This window comes from Dufourea novaeangliae, unplaced genomic scaffold (genome assembly GCF_001272555.1).
Source record: "Dufourea novaeangliae isolate 0120121106 unplaced genomic scaffold, ASM127255v1 scaffold99, whole genome shotgun sequence".
In the NCBI taxonomy this organism is placed as follows: domain Eukaryota; kingdom Metazoa; phylum Arthropoda; class Insecta; order Hymenoptera; family Halictidae; genus Dufourea; species Dufourea novaeangliae.
In genome coordinates this window covers 687,438-706,063 of record NW_015373982.1, presented here as the reverse complement: position 1 = coordinate 706,063, position 18,626 = coordinate 687,438, and the positions used below count along the sequence as shown (strand labels likewise).

At 39.9% G+C, this 18,626-nt stretch overlaps 2 protein-coding genes across 3 annotated transcripts in view; both read left to right on the top strand.

Moving 5' to 3' along the window:
- Positions 1–4,924: 4,924 nt before the first annotated feature.
- LOC107187260 (40S ribosomal protein S28-like) lies at positions 4,925–6,030 on the top strand. Its single transcript, XM_015575299.1, has 2 exons — positions 4,925–5,217; positions 5,852–6,030. Exon 1 carries the CDS (start codon positions 4,964–4,966, stop codon positions 5,159–5,161), a length of 198 nt encoding a protein of 65 aa, XP_015430785.1. The 5' UTR covers positions 4,925–4,963; the 3' UTR covers positions 5,162–5,217; positions 5,852–6,030.
- A 2,809-nt stretch (positions 6,031–8,839) lies between these two features.
- The window catches only part of LOC107187288 (ATP-binding cassette sub-family G member 4), a 19,557-nt gene continuing 9,770 nt past the window's right edge, over positions 8,840–18,626 (top strand). Inside the window, exons 1-3 of one of the 2 annotated variants that reach the window (XM_015575351.1) lie at positions 8,840–9,130; positions 10,179–10,301; positions 16,373–16,503. In XM_015575351.1, coding sequence (XP_015430837.1) covers positions 10,243–10,301; positions 16,373–16,503 — 190 coding nt within the window. In that variant the 5' untranslated portion in view covers positions 8,840–9,130; positions 10,179–10,242. Of the gene's footprint in view, positions 9,131–10,178; positions 10,302–16,153; positions 16,504–18,626 lie in introns of those variants that run through there. The other variant, XM_015575350.1, reaches the window with a different exon arrangement.

Sequence of the window (18,626 nt, the reverse complement as noted above, 5' to 3'; positions counted from 1 at the left end):
AACGCGTTCTAAAACGCGGCAACTATAGAACGAAAGAAATACATCCCTGCGCGTGGAACGGTTACTTCACGCTTCACCAGTTACGCGTCGTATACACTGGTCTATATGGGGAAGAATCTTGTGCGCGTAGACAATTTAGGCATTTTTAAATAACCATTACGCGAGATTTAGATTCGATTTGTAAATCATCGATTGAACAGATCGCGACGAGACCACACCCCGTTGATAAATACGCATCGAATCGAACCGCAAACATTTACAGCCAATTAACTACAAACTCGCCAGGAGCCTTAGGCCCATTCAAGACTCATGGTCCCTCCAACGAGCGCGCGTGTGTGCGTCACGCGATCAAAGATAGACTTTTTTTCGATAGATAAGCAATAGAATTTAAACGGATCCGAGATTAGAGAAGGATCCTTTATTGTTCTCGTGTTTACATCGACCGCCGTCATTCGTTTTAGGCTACGAAATCTATCCCGAGTACCCCACGGTGATACACAAAAATGAACGTTGATAATAACCTGATAATCGTTTTCGCAGTGCGTGTCGGGCCGAAGGAATTTTAAACTGAATCATCGGAGCACCAAAAACATGCATTTTCCACGCCGAATACCTTCATTTGTTTTGTGTATCCGTGGTGTATCGGCGCGTATTTTGTACTTCGAAATGATTTCCGACGTGACCACGATCAAACTTTACCCATATCGTCATTCCATTTTAATAGATAAAATTCGACGACGAACTTGTAACGTTTAAGCGGCAAACAAAAACGGAGAAGATGGTAAGCGTTGTATCGTAAAAGGCTCACACATCTGACCAATCACTAGCTGCCTGTGCGTTTGCTTCTAACAAATGGGAGTGCTGAAAACACATTGTTACAATTACTATACGATATTAGGCGTTAATTTAGACGGGTGAAGGGGGGAGCATGTATATTTAAATGAGAGAAAGAAAGAAACGAGCGGTAACAACAAAAAAAAAGAGAGAAAAGTAATAGGCCCGTGAATCTATACGTTAAACGAATTTAAATAAGATTATTCTGGTTTTGGAGACATTTACAGGAATTCTGTTCACGGCCTATACACATGTATGCACATTGTTCTCGACCGCTACAGGTTCTCATTAGTCCGATACTGATACGACCGAAATGCCAACAGAAAGGAAAAAAAAGAACTGGAGCAAAACTTACCATAGATTTTAGTGTCCTTCAGTTTCCGATCTCATATCGTTGCGTAACGTATTTTGGGTTTTTGTAAAAGCCGCGAAACACGGCCAGGTACAGAATAATCTTACCAATTATAATCCACTAGTGGACGTTGTCTTTAGTTTAACTTTGTACGCCTCGTGGTAGGAACGATGTTTGTTAAATAGTAGTCGTATAAGTATTTTTATATTCCGAGTATCGTATTATAGGTGAATTCTACACGTATTAATTTCTCGTCTATAGGATAAAAACGATCATTCGCCGGATATATGTACACGTTCGTGTTCTCCTGCGAAATTCAGTTATATGTTCGTTTCGTTTTACCGAGGACAGGTATAAAGGTTAGGATCGAATCATGATTTCGATGGGCGCTTGTTAGCCACGCGTAAAAACGAGCGACAGTACTTATCGCGTACGTACTAAATACATATGTATGGTATATATTTAGAAACGTGTGTTCGACTCGGAACCTTCAGGATCGTGCTTCTTTACTTAACTAACAAAGTCGTACTCGAAAGGTTAGCCCGCTTTTACTTCTATCGCAAGAATCACGATCGAACGCAAAACGGTGAGAAGTAAATCGTAGAGGATTAGGCATTAATTACGGAAAGCAAAACGACTTTTCGAAGGATCAAATGGAACGATCGTTGCCGTGGCGTTGGTGCATAAACAAAAAAAGAAAAGAAAAGAGAACTTTATAACCAGTGGACAATTCATGCTTCGCGGAGAAATCGGTAAACTAATGACGTATTATCGAAGAAATTATACGAGTCGTAGACAAGGGCGGGGGGGTAGGGCAAAAAAGTTTCCATATTTTTAGACTCGCTATATAATTATTATCCCTTGTACTTTTACTTATTATTATTATTATTATTATTAATAATCTAAACGAGCAAGTTGACAAAACATACAAGGCAGGAAACAACGAGGATATTGCATTGAACGTGCAAGTATACTTTATATCTTCTTTTTCTATTTCATTTTTTTTTTTTTTTATTTTACATAAGTTGTCGAACAATCCTCGTGCGGGCACTCTGTCACGATCCGACTATCGTTGTTGAGAAGCTTACTCGCGTAACTGGAAATCTTGAAATTATATATTTCCCACTTAATTTCGAATGACGTTTCGACGATGGTAACTTGGAAGTGTCTGTAATTCAATGCCGGCGAACAAACGTTTGGTGGACAAGAAACACAAATTTCTGTAAAGATTGTACATAGATGTATGTATAGAGAGAAAGAGAGAGAGAGTATCCGAGGTTGAATAGGTACGATGAACGTCTTAACAGTTAGGCTTTCGTTTTCCTACATATAGCAAAAGAATGTTGATTGGTTTACGCAGATGGACTTGTGCATATATATTAACTATTTATCCACGTTTAGATTTCGGTCCCGCCTTTGCTCCGTAACGAAACCGAGATTCCTTAGACCCAAATCGAACGAAATATAGGTTAGTTTGTTTCGTCGTTGCTACATATACCATCCTCGATAATTACGACTGCTGATCACAAAATCACAACACACACACACATACATAACTGAGAAACACATACACACGGTGCAAAGGCAGCAGGCAGAGCCGAAACCTAAACGCGATCATTTGCAGTTTGTATTCCGGTTTTCCTTCGTTCGCGGGATATCAGCTAAATTGTTCCTTTACATTCTCGTGAATACTCGGTTCCCCTTAATCGGCAGTTGATGACGTAAAAGCAACTATATACAGTGGAATCTTGATATATTGCCGTGACCAAGGCTGTATGAGAGTAAAATTCTCAGAAGCGGCAATATGTCGGGAGGACTTCTCATGCGAAACTCTGATGTAGCCCAGACGTCTACGCAACAGCTGGATCGTGCTGGTGGGGACTAGAGATAGTGTGCAAAATCTGTAACAGTGATTTATCACAGTGATCGCAGAATCGCGGTCATGGTCGTGATTTCTTAGAGACGTGTTCAATATGCTTTGAAAATTAGTTACATTAATATTTGCGTTTTTAAAAATTAATAGAAAAAAAGAAATTATGGAAGAATGATTTGCCATAATTATACAACATATACTTTTAATATAATCATTAATTTATACATTATTTTTCATTATTCCTCATTATTCCTTTACAGTTTATACGATGTACTTCGCATTTTTTTTTATGTCGTTAATATAAAATATACAGGTTATGGGACGCATGCAAAGAACTGTTGTTATCTTCTCCACCAATCAGAAATGACACGGAAAATCACTGTGAACAATCACCGTGATTCACAAGTAGCAGTTCACGCCATCTCTAGTGGGGACGACGTACGCAACGTGGTGGAACACCGAATTCGTATGCGTGAAAATACATTTGGACGGAAAATACCTCGGGCGGCAATATATCAAGAGTCCACTGTATTACATAATGCACGAATCCGCGCGTATTGTGTTCAAGGCTCGCGAGAACCGAGACTGTATTAACGCGAACAAGCGGAAATCTTTAAATTACACACAGAATCCTGTGTCGCCGCGCGGATAGGGAATATTACGAACTGCTGCTGGAAAGAATCCGAATAACGTTAACACCACACGTCGTATTACATAGACATAGGTACGGAGCATAGGAGAATTGATCTATAAATTTTTGCTTTTAGGGACTTACGTACACGTTACATAGGACAGACACAGGAAATACTCAGGCATACACACACACATATACACACACACCACACGTCGATGTATGAACAATGTATATTGCCCGACCATATATCGCGTATGGTTACATGACACTTTTTCAAGTATTGTAATTTTATATGAACAAAAAAGAGTATACGTGTGCCCGAGGTTGCTGCGCGTGTGCGTGCGTGCGTGCATGCTTGCGTGCGCGACATCAGTTGGTTGTGTGTATAAAAGAAACGAGCGTGGACAATGGGAAACACGCCAGAAAGAATGAGTACTGCAAATCCTTGCGATAAAAAGAAACAATTTTCAACTATAATGATCCGTGTTCTGAGCAAGGAAATGTCACGTTTATACTAAAGCACAAATGAATAAACATCTGTATAATGCGTATGTTGAGAGAGATTGTTTCATTTGAACGGGAACGTGCAAAGCGTTTGGCGTTGTACCTAGCGTATATATTGTAGTACCCATTAGGTATATTGTAGTACGGCCACGGGATGAAGGAGAATGACAATCCTGAAGGGGGAAATCGGGGGAGTTAATTACAATGTCCCAAAGAATAGGGCAGGTCAACAAATTTCAGCTCGAACCCTGGAAGTCGTGACTAATTTTCTTTGTGTATCCTGAACTTTTCCTCGAAAGTGTGTTCCTTATTCTTTGAACAGTTTGAACGGCACATGCGATTCTATGCATTTAAACTTTCAGCCAAGAATTCCATCACCAGCACGTGGGATCCGACCGACCAATCTAGCTTTGGAGATGTTATTTTAAGCCCGCCTTCGCCAATGCTGCCAAAGTAAAACTGGTCAATTTTGTTGGTTTTCCTAGCCGAAACATTACAATATTTACATTTTATTTCAATTTATCCATTTATCGAAACCTGCCGCATTCATTCGATTGAAGAAATTTCGTTTAATCGCCCTAACACTTCTGCGTCATTTTGCACGTTTCTTGAGACCTATCCGTAGAAACTTGTTAGATAATTTTTTAACTAAGTTGGCAAGTATACAGTACGACACTTTACCAAATTTGTTGGGAACATTCGATTGTGCAACAGTGTAATATATACATATATATATATATAGAAGGGTGCTGAAAAATTGTAAGAAATGGAAAAACCCATAGTACGAGCAAGAGTGGTGAAAGTTCTTGGTAGGACCGGTTCGCAGGGACAATGCACGCAGGTTAAAGTCGAGTTTTTGAACGAACAAAACCGGCAGCTGATTCGCAACGTGAAGGGTCCCGTACGAGAAGGAGACATTCTGACGCTCTTGGAATCGGAAAGAGAAGCCAGACGACTCCGTTAGTTTACATCAGGGGTGTCCATGCCTCCTAAATGTTGACACAATGCGTTCGAAACCCTGTAGGTATACGCACAAAAACATGACCTTGGGGGTTCTCGCCCATAGCGACGTAAGACGCAGTAGAACGCAGCTTGTTGATCTACAGGGTGTCCCATGAAATTTCAAGCATTCCTTGAACCCTTCGCAAAGAATTGTGTTAAGCGAAAATTGAACTATATTTAAGTGTGATTAATTTTCATAAATCTGAATTTCTTTATCTAAATTTTTCTTCAAAGATATGAATGTTACCTTCTGTTTTTTATACATCGCCATGTTGTACAACGTGTTTACTATTTATACAGTAGTTATATTTTATTTGTAACGTACATGTAATTGTTGGATTTGTCACAATTCGTTCCAATATAGAATATTTAAGAAATGCTGTAGTTTTATTTAAAACGCAGAAGATAATATCCATATTTTCGAAAAAAAAAACAAAGTAAAGAAATTCTGGTTTACGAAAGTTGTGCACACTTAAGTATGTATTCAACTTTTGTGTAACAGAATTTTTTGTAAAGTTTACCGAAAGTTCTGAAATTTTGGGACACTTATCTACGTGGGACGCTCTGTATATTTCTGCACAGTACCTTAAAAATATCTTATCAACAATGCGTACATACAAAGGAAATTAATAGCAGAATATTTATTTCTCAGGTATTACGAGTAATGATGATATACCATCCTTGCAATTGCGAGCAGATTTCCTCTTTTTACATGCCTGTCTTTTATAACAAACTATGCGTTGACATTAACAGTTGCTATGATATATACATGTACTTCGTCATAAGACGAATGACAATCTAAATATATTTAATAAATAAATTATGATTCACTGCGTGCTAATTTGTTAATTATTTCTGCAATTTATATACTATCGCCTAAATCACTATTTAAAATGCTACATAAAATTACTGTTCTTAATTTATTCTCAAATTTATTGTAGAAAACAAAAATGAATTCGATGGCGTCTCGATGTTTCTAGAAAGGAGAGAATATTTCCTTCCATAAAAGAACAACGTATTTTCGGTTTCGTTTTCCGGTTCGCTGCTGTCGATAGATGTCGCCTTCGTTCTTCCGCAACCAACGCGCGGGAACGCCAGTCTTCTAAAGAATAAGATTTATTTAAAGTTCGCTATCCAAAAGTATTGTAACTACTGTTATAAAAATAGTAGAATCAAATTATGTTTTTCGATTCAGTAGATCTGCTGAAATAACGAAGAAAATTCAACATATTTGAGAGAAATATCGAGTTCCGGTGGCAGCACTGTCGTCACGGGAGGAGGACATGTTGGCCGCTTGTGCGTTTCATCTTCAGTCTAGTTTGAACGGTCGTGGAGAGCGGTAGTTCTTGACGTCCTCTCTGACGAATCTCCGTATAAAGGAGAAATTCCATTTAGTTTATTCCGTCTGTTCCATCGGCCAACGTTCAACCTGGGCTCGTGCAATCGTTCTTGTTGACGTGTTCCTCAGTCCGTGACTACCGTGTCTGCCGTGTCTGCCGCGCGTTTCCGCCATTTGGTTTCATTGTAGCATTTGGACGATCGTCAGTCCCCTGCCCATTTTTCTTTCCTTCTGTCTACGCGACCGTAAAGTGAAGACGCTGCGTCCGTGACGTGCGCCGCCATTACGTGTCCCATTTTACGCGGTGATCCAGCAGGCGGATTCGTCTGTGCTTCCTCGACAGCCGTTATGTAATACGATTCTTGGAAGTCGGGCCGGAGGAGATCGCACTCGTAAAATCGGTAACCTATTAGGACTGCTTCGCGAATGTCGATCGAATTGTGAGTGATCGGAAAATTTCCTTCGCCATTGTGAAGAGTCGTTTTCCCTTTGCTTATCTTCGTCGACAAACTTCGCGTAAATAGGATAAAAACGTTTATAGTTTTTATACTATTTACAATTTCACCTTCTACCTTTTTATATTCCTCGACGACGACGCTATCGGACAGATCGGTGCAATGTAACTGAATCGGCCTTGCTATTTCTCTAGTAGTTTTCCGCCCGTTCCGAAACGCCGGTTACTCTTGTGAGTGGCCACTGGGCGACATGTTGGCAAGAAGGAGGTACGGTTGCACTTAGTTATACTTAGAATTAAGGTTAGATATTAAGACTCATTGTAAGTTAGATGTAACAAGGTCTAGGGGATTGATTAGCGCCCCTGTTCCTCTCGGGCAGGTAAAGTAGCATCGTGACCGGCTATTCTCATGGGAATAGTCGATCCAAAATGTCGCTGTATCTTATGCGACTTGTTTGCAATGGAGGGCGGTTGGGACGTCGGAGTTAGGGTGAGTCACCGTTTGCAGCAACCTCCTCGTGGTGTGACTTGGGAAATTCGTATTACCTTTGGGAATATCACCCGAAGTTGTACAAATTTGCGAATGGCTGCATAAAGTTTACGAATAAAAGAAAGATTATCGATAAATATAGAACTTTTGTTAAATATAATATATTTATAATATATTATATGCATTTTTATCCTATTTTAGAAATTCAAAATCCACTGTCCTTAATTTACTAATCTTCCTCTGGCAGTACGTACTGATTTATGGAACGACGTAATAAAGATTTCTAGGTAGGTGTGACTGCCTGCTGACAATTCTCATTTGTATTCTTGCTTTATTACTAAACTGGAAGTTCATTCAATTAATATGTAGAGTAAATTGAAGATTAATAATTTAATATTTTCTTATATGATGCTAAATGCATTGGTTAAACACAATTGTACGATTTTTCTAATACTCACGCAAGTGTGTACATCAAATTTATCCTGTTATGTACTTTGCGTTCGTTTTGCATGTACTCTGCATATTCATTGCATATCGAAACTTTATCAACTACCGCAGTCTAAATTTATAAGATTGAGCAAGTTGTGACAATTACTCGAGCTAATTTGTAAACAAATCCTCTATATGCCAGAAATATGAAGAATATGCAAAATAAAAAAATTATTTTTGGAGTCCTCCAATAATGAAACATTTTTATCAGTCCTATTTTTTAAACTCATTTCTCTTAAATATGTATTTTCGTAAACTTCCGCAGTCTATTACAACTAACCTATCTTTCAGATGCAAATCTTTGCTTTCTCGAAATTGTTTCAAACGCGAACCTTTTTCAACGTGTTAAGTTTACAAAACTCGAATATCTTTAATATTAGAAAATAACTACACCCGTCATGGTTGACAGATTTCCAATTTTTTGTTTTACTATTGCCGAAATCCTAGAAAACCTTTGTCTGAATTTGTTAACTCTTGGTCGAGTATACATTTTACATTATACTACATTTTATTTTGTATCACATATATATTTATTTATTTTGTATATATTATACAGGTCAATATAACAAAATTTAGTATATATTTAACGTTAGTAGTTCTGGTGTTAAAATGTAAATTTTTCTTCACTGTACGATATACAATTCTCTACCTTACCGACGGAGCGAGTCCTCTGAAACGCGAGAGCGCGACGAAGGCGGCCATCTTCGTAACTAAGAACGGGTAGCGCGCGTAACAAGGTCGAGCAGAATTCAAAACATGGGAGTACGATGGAGAACGTGAAAAGTAGACGTTGGTGGTGGGGGATTACGATGCATAAGGAGAGGGTACAGTTAAGTAGGCGTGTAATCCTACGGCGCGTTATCGGCAACCAATCCGCCGATTGTATTTCGGAATGTGGGGCTACACGTATGTACGCTGAATGATCGTCGATCGGACGGTGACTGCGATTAGAGCGTGCAACAGTCGTCGACCATCGATCGACGCATTTAGTTGGAACGTCAGCGCCTCGTGCTGGCTCAGGCGTTTAACGGTGGTATGCCCAGTTTTTCTTTTCTGTAAAACACGACCGCGGATTGTTGAGTGCGAAGATACAAGCCCTGGAAGAACGGTGCATCTGCTGGTTAGAAAACAACGTTTTTGCACGCCTCTGGAACAGGCGGTACGTATTTGGAGCAAGGACTCTCTCTGTCCGCCCTAACCTCGCGTTCTTTCGGTTGGCTAGTAGCGCTCAGTGTTCAACGATTTTTCAAATCGAGCCTTCGACTTTTCTTTTGTTCATTTCGCGTTTGTTAAACCCTGGGGTGGCACGATGCGTCTTACATATCGATGTACCCCCGTTAATTTCCATAGAATCGTGCATCGTCCTATTAAATTCAACGGAACTAGTCGGGAGTGCGACGTTGGAGCCGCTCCACCGATAAGAATAGACAAGCTTATTGATTAACACAGTTTCCCGCCACATTCAATTTTTCTCCGCGCCGAGTCTCTAGTTTTTAAGAGATCCACTCTTTTTCTTCTTTCTTTCGCTTAAAACCGATTCCGTTTCGAAGATTTATCGCAAACTGGTTTGTAAATTGGATTTAGGAGCATCTGTCACTGCGAAAGATATGTTCCAAGTGAGAGCATAAAAAAAAAGAGAACGCTGGAAGACAAAGTTCAAGATTCTTTTTGTCCGATGATGTAAATTTCACAAATTAAACTTCGCGTCGCTGTGTGTTGTCAAGGCCGACTGGTTTACGGAAGTTGTTCGAGATAAAAAAGAACGCAGTGATCGATGGTAATTTCAGCGAACAGATTCTTGTATCGCTATTACTGACTCCCCTGTAGGATCATTTTAATTATGGAAGCTATTGATATTCTTTGGTTTTCTCGTGGACGCATAAGAATGACGAATCATTGTACCGCGTACGTAGCATGAATGTTCGACGAGTACGTACGGTAGCATAGACACAGTGTTTTTCTATGTGAAGCCACGTTTCCACCGCGCGCTGGCGTTGTCGCATGCTCGGGGCACTCTGGGAAACCGTGTACGTCGCTTTTCCGTCCGTTGCGCGTCTAGCCTTAACGTCATTCCGTTTTTCGTGTTACATTAACAGCCGCTTATTTGCATGTCGTTTGATTGTTCGGTCATTATCTTACATCACATCGGGACGTATTATTTCACCTGCATAGTCATCGGTATATGTGTATAGTTTTGTTATTTTCAGAAGATCGAATCATTATCTCGATAACAAGAGAAATCCGTTCGAAGATACCAGTACGAATTGAACGATGGTGGAGAACGGGAAACCGAACCATCAAGTTGGCCTGATCAACAATGGTGTCGAGGGGTGAGCTATATACACACGTACTATACAGTGACTCACAAATTTGTTCACGAAAAGCTGTCATTTCGATTCGAACAAATTATTTAGCAAAATGCGAATTTTATTTCAAGATTAAGAATAATGTGTCACAAAAGGATAATGAAAGTGAGAATAAGGAGAAATATAGCCAGAAATTGCAGAAAAGTTTTGACATAATTGTTGCTTCAGAAGTCTGTGAACGAATGTGTGAGTTACTGTATTCTTAACGAACTCTTGTGTTTATATTTTTAAACGAATTTGTATGTTAGATGAATTATAACCGCCCTCAAGCTTCGTTACCGATCATTTCCTCAATGCAAGACGCGTCTCGTGTTTGTCCTTTCAAATAATCGCGGTATTGTTAGCAATCGATCGACGTGTGTACACGAGTGAGCAAAGGGCATGCAGCGGTGCAGCGTTGATATGTATGGATCGCGATGGCCTCGTGACGGCATCTCGTCGTGTCGGTGCACCGTCGAGGTTTATTCCGTGATAGAACTTTTAAGAAGTTCTCAATGACTTCCTTCAGTTCTGCGAGGCCTTAGAACCCATCCGTGGAGACACTCGTTGATACCGAATCGATGTTGTGCTCGGCTTTAATACGTGTTACACCCAACCTGGGTTTTTGGAATTCCAAGAGACCTTGAGATCAAGTGATCAAATATATACGAAGGTATTGTGGCCCAAGATAGAATCTGGCTATGCATTGTGCTCGATAGAACGTGGTTGGTTATCAAAAAATTTCGATTTAGTTTGGTTTGGTTTTGTAAAGATTTCGATTCAGTTTCAGTCAGGTCCGGATTAAGATTTTCGGGGCCCGGGGCTATCGAATTTCTAGCTAAACTGGCGCGAAAATTGTTCTGATACAAAAGAAGGAATTGAAAAAAAATCAATATTCAATCATTCGTTTATTTTCACAACTGAAGTTACTCATTTTTATATACAGAGTGTCTCATTTAAGTGTGATTGAATATCTTTTTTAATTGTGAAAACACAACAAATATTTTATACGTTATTTGAATGGTATTACGTGGTCAATATCCTGCAGGCGTTGTTTCTTTAAATGTTGTTCTTCCTCGAAGTTTTCAGTCACCGTTTTTTTTTCAAATAACTACATACAGGGGGGGGGGGTAAACAAATGTTATAATAAAACATACAATAAAATACATATATCTTCAAAAATTAAAATTTATTCCCAATAAAACTAAATAACATTTAATCATAACGAACAATGTTTTGTAATATTTCAGTAACTATGTTCCGATTTATTTCTACATTCAGTGCGATTTATAATTACGTCAAAAGGGAAACAGTAAACAAAAGTTCATTCAATTATTTTCTTTACATAAATGGAATTCTTAAATTGGGACTCGGGGCTGCTGAGCCCCATTCCCCCCACCCCTCTTGATTCGTCGCTGGTTTCAGCTTTTTGCTTACGGACGTAACCGTTTTAGTCCAGGCTATCAAGTTTGTTTAAAAGTATCGTAAAAAAATACGGATAGCGTGCATTTTTGTCCGATCTGTGGATGAAACGTAGTATTCCCAAACCTTGACCAGAGTGTAATTCATCGTTTCTCTCTCTCTCGATAAAAGTCGATCGGACGCTGATAAACCGACCGATAAGAATACGGAAAACGCGGCGTTTACGACTCTCGGAGATGCTCGGCGAATGGACTTCGATCTTCGATGTAGAAACTTGCTGATGATTATTACGATGACGTTACCATAACAGCCGATTAGCATGCATCGAAGTAACATTGGAAAATAGCCTCGCGATCTGATTTCGAATTAACTAGACGTGTGTTACTGGTAACGAATTCGAATCGAATTGTTTCAGCTTAGATTCTTTTATATATATATATGCACGCTGTTCAATTTGCACTGCACGGTACATGCGTAGCCGGTAGGTAAAACAGAAGAGAGAAACAAAAAAGTGATCGATATGAAATCCCTCTGTAGAGCATAATAATGATTACGGGCCTTATCAGAACCGCGAAACAACGAGGGAACGCTCGTGATGCGGACTTTGCGCTTGTTGGTTGTGTAAGCGACCTTTATTCCGGGTAGCTTCTCGTGAACTGTCTTTCTTTCTCCCTCTCTCGCGACAGTTTCGTCGTTCGACCACGTTTCAGTCGATTGTCACATTTAATTTTGATTTTCAAACTGAGCCGATTTCGTATCTTGTACATTATCTGAATTACACAGTGTTTTCTATGATAGGGTAGCATAGTTATTATTATTATTAGGTTAAGTACCAATGTATTGTTTATATCTATTTGAATCCTATTCTCATAATTGTTATATCTCACTATACTTCATTTGATGATTTGTTGTATTAGTAAAACTTATTAGTTAAAATTAACACCCTGTATATATACATATGTATTTGTACATACGTAAATCGATGTAACACAGCGGGTGGAACACGTGAACTTACGCACGTGTCAAACCAGTTCATCGTATACCAACGAGACGACGATATGTCTTCCTACAAAATGCATATATAGGCATGTACAGTTCGTACAATGACATTGTGATTTTTGCACGGGGGTCTACGAGACTTCAATCGTGCGAGTCGTACGAGGAAAACGTAAAAGGATCGTCGAGAACGTCGAAACAAAACCAAATATTTAACACTAGAACTACCAGCATCGAGTAATAAATTTGAACTAACTAAATCTTCAATTATACGAATAATATTCATTTCTGGTTAAAGTTACCCCAGCTTACGGTACCTAATATAATTTTCTCGGGTTAGACTCCGCCAAGAATTTTCCTCGATATTGCAGAAAACTGGTTGATCACAGGGCACGCGCCATGTTTCGATCGTTACGATGACATTTACGTAATCGACGATATCGGTGTTGCGTATACACATATATACTGTAGATTCCTCATCTTCGGAGAAGTTCGCGGCCCAGTTTGTAAACAAAGTGTAGATGCAGCAATATTTTGCGTGTAGCTTGCTCAATATGCACGCGTGGATGCAAAGTCAAAGAAATCACAGAGTAGGTACATTTTCGACGAACTCAAAGCAATCCTTCCTTCCACGAAGATTTACCACTTCGAGTAGCAATCGAAGGCTTGTATCGTTATTAGACCTTGCGATTGGTCCATTTTCCTTCCGACTTGTTACGTAATCCACATTCAGCGATTGTATCGAAATTTCTATATTTATGGGTTAAATATCGATATTGGAATATATTGTCACATCAAATTAATGTCGATACAAAATATCGATATTTAAATTGAAAAGTATCAATATTCGAGATATCGATACTGTATCGACCATCACGAGCATACAGTCAACAATGGTTTTCGCATGGTTAAACGAACAGAGACAGTGTGGTGCTTCTACAGTCCAGAAATGAACGACTTCGCTCTTTCTTAAGTCCGACACGTACGGATATGACGACGACGAGAGAACGTGACGGGACGAACACCTCGGACGTCAAAGCGGTGATCGTCTCGCTCAACCGAACAATCGAAACGGCCTATTGTATTTCGTTTTTTTCTTTTCTTGTCGGAACTACGATGGAAATGCAAATGGTCGGTAATACATCGATCCGTATAACGGTGGATTTCTATGGCACTGTGTAAAATCTGTGATACAGAATCGATCTTTAATTAACGAACGTAAATAGTCAGCTTAGAGAGCTCAGTAGTATATTTTTAATCTCATTAACTGTTTAAAGCTCAGAACGATACCTTTTAGATACTACAGTTTCCCATTACGTATTATTCGAATAAAATTCTGCCAAACTCCGCTTCGGAGCCCGTTTTCCCGCCGTCACTGTCATTCTTTCCTCTGACGTTTCATTCGCGAGAAACTTGAACGTAACATTTCCTGTAATTAGAACGTTCCTACGCGTAGAATCTTTAATCAGTCTCGGTGACTCTGCTATTTTTTTCCTTTACAGCGGGTTTCTCACCTTTGTTTCTCGAAGTAGCTATTATACATACCCCCGAGACAGGTTCAGAAAACATCGGCGTTGTTTAGATCTCATTGCTACTCTGCCCTTTGACAACAAACGACGTAAAATCCAGCGAGAAATGTCGAGGCATTTAAATCTGTTATCTCACTTTATGGATACCGTTTACAAAGTTCCAGTATAATCAGTGACGGACTAACCAGAGTGTTAGCTAGCTCGATAACACGGGGGAGAGCCTTAAAAATAAAATAGAAGTTCCACATTCTTACTGTATACAACTAAATTTTACGCTTTATTATTATTTTATAAAAAAATATAATAAAAATCATTTTTCGAAGCCCCCCTTATGAAGTGGCCTTAGAACACCATTCGCCACTGAGTATAATAAACGAATCCTGTATAACTGGGAAGACACGATCTTTCCTCGCCACGAGTTGGTATATGCATATATGTATACCCACTTTTCTTCAGGATCACGAGACGATCGAGACAGAATATGTGCATCATCGAATGGAGAACGCGACCCTACGCGGTTGGCCAGAAAAGGGACGGGCCCATTAGAGAAATTGCTCACTTACCCACGCCTTTAAACGATCATTGGTTGACAACGGGGCCGGCAACGACGTCCTCGTTGAAATATATTAGGCTGAATCGGGACAAACTAAATAATCGTGGCCGGAACGGTTTACACCGAATATTACTGTTAAAAATTCCAAAATCATCAAAGACAACCTATAGAGTCCTAAAAAAAAAAAACAGAGATTCACCGTGGATTTTTATCCGTATTAACAGTACACACGGTATATGGTGTGTACGCCTTCGATATATAATTTTTATTCCGTTCATCGGTTTCCTTTGTCGCGTCGCGACAAATCAGAACCAGAGAGAGAAGCGAACAGCGAGTACTGGCGGGAGAGGAGGGATAAGAGCCAGTTAGAGAGGGAAAGAGCGCTCTGGAAAGCAAACAGCGACGGTCAATGGTGATGGCCGCGGTTGCAAGCTCAAGTGATCGCTGATCGAGTCAGTCAGTCTCGGGACACGGTGGTTCGTGGATCGTTTTACAAAACTCGCCAGTCGAGAGCTGACACTTCACTCGGTCGTGGAAGATCGTCCATAGAAGTTGTCTTGTTGAATCGATCGATTTAATGGTTATGTGGCCACGCGACACTCGGGAGTTTATGCTCTGTTCTATCGAGTGATACACATATACGTACAAATCAACAGAGGGTTGTTTCGAGTTTTGGAGAACAGGGGAATTTTAGAGAGATATTAGAGGAAATAGGCGATCCTTGGTTGACGATGGTTGTTCAAAAATAGGAGTCGATGGGTCTACGCAGTTGTTTCCTCGAAAGACACACGGCTACGTTTCCTTCCCGTTCAACTTCCCACGCACTGCCGTTCGGACGATGTAAGAACGCGGCTTAATTCGAATTAGTGATACTGGGACGCGCGGGAAATGTTTGCCTTCGCTGTACTTATCCCTTTCAGTTTCCTTACTTTATCGACGATCATTGCTTTTGGAATTATTTGAATCGTTCGTCGAGCCTCACTGAGAATTTTGACGGATCGCATGAACTTTGAGACGTTTTATCGCACCGTGTCGACAGAAATCCCGCTTACGTCTGTCATGTAGCTGAGAAAAGAAACATTATAGGGTAAACGCAACCAGTGAATGAACACTTGAGAGATATCGTAACTGTTAATAAATATTTAGATGGTTTTAATATCTATACCTTTGTTATAACGAGACACCCTGTATAGTATACATTCACTATTGTGCATCACATCATAACCCGAAGGCAAACATTGGCGAACCTTAGCTGGAAATTTGTCCACGTCGTTTAGAAAAATTAGATTTTAAGTGATTTCGAGACAATAAACTGATCCAGCGGTACGTTTTTGCAGGCGATGAGAGACACTGAACAATCGTTCGCCATCGAGACTGCAAGTTGATCGTAACAATATAATACATAAATCGTGCAAAGATCGAAGAATCGTTTTTCTGTATATACTCCACGTCCGAGGCCCAATCGTCGAATAAAAACTATTAAAACGGTTCAAGATGAAGCTTGAGGGCAGTTGTTCGCAGGACGATAATACCAATGAAATTTTATTGCAACCTAGGAAGGTTTCGGGTACTCGGTTGCAGATCGTACCGGTACAACCGAAAACGATCACCCATCTACCAAAGAGGCCGCCTGTGGATCTTGCATTCACCGACTTGACGTACAAGGTGCGGGAGGGACGTAAAAGCAGTAAGTATAATTCATAACCTCTAATTCCATAATGAAAATTTCTCTCACTTTCCATTATGTCCATTTTCCTTACGACCTATCACGTTACGGCAAATGCAGCGATTGTATCGATATTTCGATATTTATGGGTTAAGTATCGATACTGGAATATATAGCCACATTAAATATAAATACAAAATATCGATATTTAAGATGCAAAGCATCCATATTCGAAATATAGATATTTGAGATGAAAAGTATCGATGTTCGAGATATCGATAGTATATCGCCCATCACTAGTACGGGGACCTCTCCTGTCGCGTTTTGTCCCAAGGTTTGTTTTCAAGAGAGAACAAAAAAAAAAGTTCAGCTTTCTACGTGTTTTATGGAGCGTGTACACGTAGCCACGCCACGGTTAATGAAATTACTGACCGAGATTTTGTAAGAGGAGACCGGTTGCGCGGGCACGGAGTGTCTTCAGAACGTGGGTTTCCAAAGAGCTCGACGGAAACTCCGGTCGTTTATCAATTTTTCGAGGCTTTCCTTTTGCATATTCCTTTGAAACCTACGTTTGAAGCCTGCAGAGAGTGAGGGGGATCATTACGAAAAGACCAGGCCTTTGTTCGTGCTTATCATGAATTCATACGCGATCCGAAGGCTGACTGTACCAGATGCATCGGGCCACGCGATAAAGCCTTCGGTATCGCGCTGCTACTCCCATTAACGATTGTTTTTCACGTTATTCGTTGATGTGCTTCCAAGGCCTGCTTACTGCCTTAGAAAATCGCATAAGGCAGTGAACTCGCCGAGTTCTTTGGCCTGTATTCATAAGACTTCGTCGATAAATCACGTTAGTTCAAGCTTTGGATGCGATTTGCCCTGTTGACCCTTTCGTTCCTACTGTAGCTATATTGCTACGTCATGTATTTTAAATTACGAAATAAAATATTATGTACATCTGTGAGTATGTAATAGTTTCTTCCAGCCTTGTATAGATGATACAGCATAACACAAATTTCAATGTGTACTTAACCTTTTAATGCCCAGTGTGTCGTATGCGAAACATCTAGAAAATCATATTTCCAGCGGTTTTGTCGTGAAAATAGAGATGAGGTGCACGTACTGGGACTATTTTTGAGTAAACTCATCGCGAAAAATAATTTTTTTCCCAGAAAAAAGGTGTTCGGATGTGAAACGGTTAAAAATAAATTTAGGTTGTATAATATCGATATTTTCGACTTGAAAATACTAAGATGCAGCATACATATCAGTCTCATAATTCTTATTATACATATAACTGTGATAGAAGTAAAAAACTAAAAATGTTAAAATGTTCTTGTGGATCATTTATATCTACCATGTAATACACACAAAAATACAACAAAATATTTCTTTGGTGATTTTCAAATAATTTCGGAACGAAAGGGATAAGATGAAGCGTGTCATGCCTTAATGAAATAGCATAGTTTCTCCTCGTGGACTGTACTCCAATATTTCGTAGAGTATAGTTTCCACGGTTTTACACGCGAGCACGCAACTGCACGCACGCAAGTGGAGCGCTCGTTTGTAATATGACCGCGTATAGAAAGTGAACGTGCACACGTTCCGGCAATATTTTTGCAATCTTCATTTTGCGCAACTAGGAGCCTTTGTACCTCCTCGGAATCCCCGAGTTTCATTGAGCATCTATGAGATTATTATTCTGGCAGTATTTCGACGATTTTTCACCTGTTCAGTCGTTCACTCGTTTATTTTCGGCGCGTGTCTCCAGATGGCAAGACCAGTGTGTCCTTCTAGAGCCTGGTCTCTTTTCTTCCTATTTAGGAAACACGCTTTTATGATAATCAGCCGTTAGCAATGACGCGATTCTACGAGAGTTCAACGGACTCCTGAAGTGTCTTTTGGACAGCCTTTTGTCCCTTTTAAATAGTCGATTTCTGAGGCGACTTTATCGTCGATCGTGTTTCCTGTGAACGTAGTATACCTAGCCCCTGGTTAATTGATCGAGATGACTTATTGGTGGAAGAACTTCCAGCAATTGGTGGGGATAAGTTGGTGTCAATGAAGCGGGAAAAATTAGCGTCGGTGACTTATTTCGCGTTCTAGTTAACGGAGTTCACGCAGCTCATTTCCTTCCACATTCG

Coding starts and splice junctions, on each gene's coding strand:
- LOC107187260 (XM_015575299.1), top strand. CDS start 4,964: ATGGAAAAACCCATAGTACGAGCAAGAGTGGTGAAAGTTCTTGGTAGG.